The sequence below is a fragment of the Halichoeres trimaculatus genome, unplaced genomic scaffold (assembly GCF_033239565.1).
Source record: "Halichoeres trimaculatus isolate MK-OKI-2021-1 unplaced genomic scaffold, fHalTri1.1 fHalTri1_scaffold_7, whole genome shotgun sequence".
NCBI lineage: Eukaryota > Metazoa > Chordata > Actinopteri > Labriformes > Labridae > Halichoeres > Halichoeres trimaculatus.
Window position 1 is genome coordinate 8,980,476 of NW_027437185.1, and position 5,145 is coordinate 8,985,620.

Consider the following 5,145-nt stretch of genomic DNA (forward strand, 5'->3'; position numbering starts at 1 on the left):
GAGACTACAAGTGTAAAGTTAATTTCTGAACAAAAGAAATCACAAGTTTGTATTTTTACTTTTCTGAATTATTACTATGCAGAACTCAAAATCTAAAGTTATATTGAATGTGAATAATAAGTCATCTCAACAAAATCTTAGTTGGTTCAAATGTAAGATTTTCATATGGCCTAAAAACTCAAAAATGTAGTGTAGACATTTTCCTCGAAATTTTAAGTTTGCACATCTGTCTTTGTTTTTGCAGTGTAGCTATGTCTCAGCAAACATCCTCATCATCAGGGTTATCACACGTGTCAGCGCCTGTGCCAAGAGTTCATCCGTCTGACCTTAAATGTCTCAGCAAAGGAAAGATCCATAAAACTGGGAAGCTCTTTGTGTGCCTAATAGACACATGCTGAGAATCCTGGACCTGAACATTAAGTCTGATTGTAATGTTGGCGAACATTTGGATAAACATTACCTCAGACTCATGAGCCTTTCTAAGCACATAAGACGAGCAGCTCCTCCCAGGGGTTTGTGATGACAGCAGCAACCAGCAGACACCGACGGTTTAGTTTCAACTCCCTGACCTAATAAAACTCTCTTAACCTCTTTGTAATTGTGTGTGTGTGTGTGTGTGTGTGTGTGTGTGTGTGTGTGTGTGTGTGTGTGTGTGTGTGTTTTATTTTTGTTTATTTATTCATTTATTTTATTTTATTTTATTTTTTTTACCTCTATGGTTCTTTTGGAATAGAAGGATAGACAGGATATGCCGGCAGGGGACTACAGATGCGGCTATCTGGCGGTCATCTTGAAAACAACGACTGACCACTGAATGAAGCTCAAAGGAGTGATGCAGCAGCACCACCATAGAAACCATTGCATTCAGGAGAAAAATAACTTTAAATATCGAATTGCTGCTGTGAACACTGTGCACCAAAGGGTTAAATAAAGGAGTGGGGCAAATTAAGTTTGCTGTTCTGAAAAGGTCCACAATAAAACAAAACGGAATAAGTCTGATGTTGTGCATTGTAGCAGTACTTGGATGGTAGTCCTTAGTTATAAATGTAATCTGTAATCCACAGTTACAAGTGAGCCTAGAGCATAAACAGAAAGAGGAGGTAAATCCAATACAACGAAACCATATCCCAGGCTTACAGACAGAAGTCACTGGCGAGATGAGTTCTTTTAGCATGACCAACAATATCCAGGTTCATGTCATTATGAAAGTGTAATATAATATAATACAAAATAGTATAATATAATATAATGTAATATAATATAATATAATATAATATAATATAATATGATAATCAGCCAGTTGAATGAATCTGAATGAATTATTTAACTGTAACTAAAAGTATGTAACTACATAAAGTTTGGTGTCAAATAAAAGGTTTGTTAAACTTTACCTGACTGAGACGCTCCCTTTTTTTCTTGCAAAATCAAAAAAATAAAAAACCCAACTGAAAGGTCTGGTCTCATTTTATGCACTAAAGGGTTGAGTTAAACATTTATAAAGTGATTTAGAAGAGAAACCAGAATATTGAGATATATTGTGTATCGTGATATAGCCTAAAACTATCCAGATATTGTTTTTTGGCCATATCGTGTAGCCCTAAGTGAGCCCCTTCTCAGGAAGTCTCTGCAGATCCCACTCTCCACCTTTTGTTTTTTTTTTTTTGCGTCTTTTTCACGAGAAAGGGCTGAAAATTTTGTAATCTGACTTGGAAGGAGTTATGCTGTGGTGATGAAACATGAATTTAATTTTATAATACTTATGGCATGGTTTATATTCAGATTAACTGACACTGATGTCGAGTTTGAGGACTTTGAAAAGTAGAACCAGAAACATTTTGTGAAAATGGATAAAATAACCCTGCAGAAAAAGGAGTTAACCCACCGCGCGCTCAAGGACATTCACGCTGACATGAATGCTACATGATGCAGCTGAATTCAAGAGGGGTAGGGAGAGCCTTGAAATTGACCCAAGAAAGCATTGACGGTCTTGAAAAATAAACCATGCCGTAAGTGTTAGAAAATGTTGAATTTAATGCATGTGAAGTTTCATCACTATGGCACAACTACTTCCTAGTCAGGCTATGAACTTTTCAGCCCATCCTCACAAAATATCATCCACGGGACAGCAAAAAGTACGTGTCTGAAAAGGTGTTACTCTTTGTTTTTTATATAAAAAGAAGAAAGAAAATCTCATGTTTATTTGACAGCTTTGACCCTGGTAATAATCTTTATCTAGAGGTTGATCTGGGTCAAACTGACTATAAGTGTAAAAGATACTAGATAGCAGAAACAGGAGGCTTAAAAGAAAACAAATAGGGGATTGGCCAAAAGGACAGCTCTGGTAGAGAGTAACTCTCTCCTTCCCTCTCCTCCTGTCTCCTCCCAGCCAGGTCCGCCCTAGATCCTGAACAATAACAACAGCCAGCCTCCCTCTATCAAACTCCACAGTCCTGCTACAGTCCAGAGTCCTCTCTACACCAGCAGCCAGGCATCATGTTTTACAGCAAGAGCATAACCACATGTCCTGTACTCAAGCAGAGCCGCAGCTACTCTTCCAGAGCTGCTCCCCGTACGGCCAAGCGCGTGTCAGACCTCAGCTTCAGACAAGCCCCTTGCATCTCCTCGTCTCAAGTTCGCACCATCTCCTCTGGATTTGGAGGAGGCATGGGAATGGGTGGTCATGCCCGACTTGACCTGTCCAGTGTCCTGAACCAGAATACCATCTACCTGACTGAGAAGGCCACCATGCAGGAACTTAACGAGCGTCTGGCCTCATACATAGAGAAAGTCCGAGCTCTGGAGGCTGCCAACGCTACGCTGGAGAAGCAGATCGAAGAGTTCTACGAGAAGAAGGGCCAAGTAGCAGAGAGGGACTACAGCACCTACTGGGCCATCATCAGTGACCTGAAGGACAAGGTAAAGTGAGCACCAGCCTTGGCTGTTTAAACACATGAGAAGTCAAATGTTTGCTGTGCTGTTAATGACTAGGTGAGAAGGGTTTAAAGAGTGCATCATTACAGTTATGATTACAGTCTGCATAAAGTTCCTGAGTCTGTAATCATTTGGACAAATAAAGATGGTGGGTGATCAGTCAAAGCTCCAGAAACTGAAGCGTACCGGGGAGTTAAGTGTGTGATAAAGGACTTGGGGATGTAGACGAGGAAGGGCGAGGGCCCTGAAGGCCGTCTGAATCTATCATCCTTCTCTAAAGATTGCCGCCGCCACCATCGGCAATGCCCACCACCTGCTACAAAGTGACAACTCCAAACTGGCTGCCGATGACTTCAAGACCAAGTAAGAAAAGCCTTCATCTGTCTTCTTCAAATTACACATTTCCCACGCCAGAATTCTCAACTTAATGAATTTCGTAGATTAGAGCATGAGCTGATGATGCGCCAGTCAGTTGAAGCTGACATCTCCAGCCTCCGCCGCCTGCTGGACCAGTCCACCCTCACAAAGGCGAGCCTGAAGATGCAGATTGAGGGCCTGCAAGATGAGTTGGCCTACCTCAAGAAGGATCACACAGAGGTGACAAATGCACTTCCTCTAGCTAACAGTGACAACGAGAAACCTGCTTCATCACAGAAAGTTTGAAAGTGTGCAAAGATTTCTCAGTGGTGATCTTTCTCTCTACAGGATTTGGCAGAACTGCGCTCCCAGCCTACTGGTCCAGTCAATGTGGAAGTGGACGCTGCACCCCAAAAAGACCTCAACAAAGTTTTGGAGGAGATCCGCGCTAAGTATGCATCCATCACTGCCAAACATCGTTGCGACCAAGATGCTTGGTTTAGAGAGAAGGTAAAGAGTGACATCATATCTCTCACATTATAAATAGCCACGTTTTTTCCTGCAGGAGTGTAGTTTGTAATGAAATAATAAATGATCACTAAGATTGCTTATGCACTTCTTTCAAATTTCTGTTTCTTGCTCCAGTCGGCAGCACTGTCTAAGGTAGTTGCCGTCAGCACAAAGACAATCCAGATGTCAGAAACGGACATCGGTGACCGGAGGCGCACATTGCAAAGCCTGGAGATTGAGCTTCAGTCTAAGCACATCATGGTAAGAAACCACCACTGTGGATTATCTATGCCAACGTCAGCTAATCATGTGACACGTCCTGCAAGAACATACACTTACACATAGTACTGCTTTTTTGTGTGGATTGTGAATAGAAACTTTTAAAAAAAGCTTGTTTTTCTGTCGACTGCTTTTGGATAAACTGTTCTTTCCCCCTCCACTGTGTCACAGAAAGCAGGTTTGGAGCGCACAGTCGCAGAGACAGAGGCACGATACAGCACTACACTTGCAGGTTTCCAGAAAACAGTTGACGTGCATCAGTCAAAGCTTGCTAGTTTGCGAGCAATCATAGAGCAGCAAGGCCAGGACTACAAGATACTCCTTAACATCAAGACCAGACTGGAGCAAGAGATCGCAACCTACAGGAGCCTGCTAGAGACAGAAGACTCCAGATAGATTCTCTGATACAATACAGACGACTTATTAAATCCTTCAGAGAGACTAGAATAAACCAAATGGCAAAACGGCAAGTGATTAAAGGTTGTGATATTTTGTGACTTTACTAGCACAGCAGAAAAAGAAGGGTTCATTAGTGACGGGGTCCTCAAGATGATCAAATGACACACATTACTGACTTAACCATGGGCTCCTTGCAGGATGGACTGGAAGTGCACCAACAGTACAGAGATACGGTACCCAAGGAGGTGTATTTGCTTGCCCACGTGGTCTAGCTCGTCAGAATTCGTTCAGATTTCTTTATTTGTACCCATAGGTAGATTTGTTTTACATTCAGTGAGAAAAACATCCATTCCAAAACACCAGAACCAGGTAAAACAATAAAGTGCTCAAGGTTCCATTGAAGCAGAAATAAGCATGAAAGAGGGTGAAGTACCCTTCATTAAGATCAAATGTAATAACTCGGTAAAACAATAGTTCTCAAAAAAGCCAAGGATAAAAAACAAGTTTAATGTAGAATAATTACCTAAGTGGGCTTCAACTTGTTTCGCTCAGCATTAACTGCAGGGGCAAAGTTGTTTTTATATCACTTTGAATAGTGGGACTAGAAACCCCCATTGAGTAAAGAGAAGCTGAAGTTCAAAGTGCAAAACAAAGAGTGGGAGTCATCAT

At 41.5% G+C, this 5,145-nt stretch overlaps 1 protein-coding gene across 1 annotated transcript; it reads left to right on the plus strand.

The window, feature by feature from the left end:
• Positions 1-2,493: 2,493 nt before the first annotated feature.
• Positions 2,494-4,473, plus strand: LOC141793066 (keratin, type I cytoskeletal 13-like). Its single transcript, XM_074673408.1, has 6 exons — positions 2,494-2,916; positions 3,212-3,294; positions 3,372-3,528; positions 3,637-3,798; positions 3,934-4,059; positions 4,249-4,473. Exons 1-6 carry the CDS (start codon positions 2,494-2,496, stop codon positions 4,471-4,473), a joined length of 1,176 nt encoding a protein of 391 aa, XP_074529509.1.
• The last annotated feature ends 672 nt before the right edge of the window (positions 4,474-5,145 follow it).

Bases quoted from the DNA above. Each gene is read 5' to 3' on its own strand.
- LOC141793066 (XM_074673408.1), top strand. From the start codon at position 2,494: ATGTTTTACAGCAAGAGCATAACCACATGTCCTGTACTCAAGCAGAGC. The intron at 3,295-3,371 runs GTAAGAAAAGCC...TGAATTTCGTAG, and splicing joins GCCGATGACTTCAAGACCAA to ATTAGAGCATGAGCTGATGA. The intron at 3,799-3,933 runs GTAAAGAGTGAC...TTCTTGCTCCAG, and splicing joins ATGCTTGGTTTAGAGAGAAG to TCGGCAGCACTGTCTAAGGT.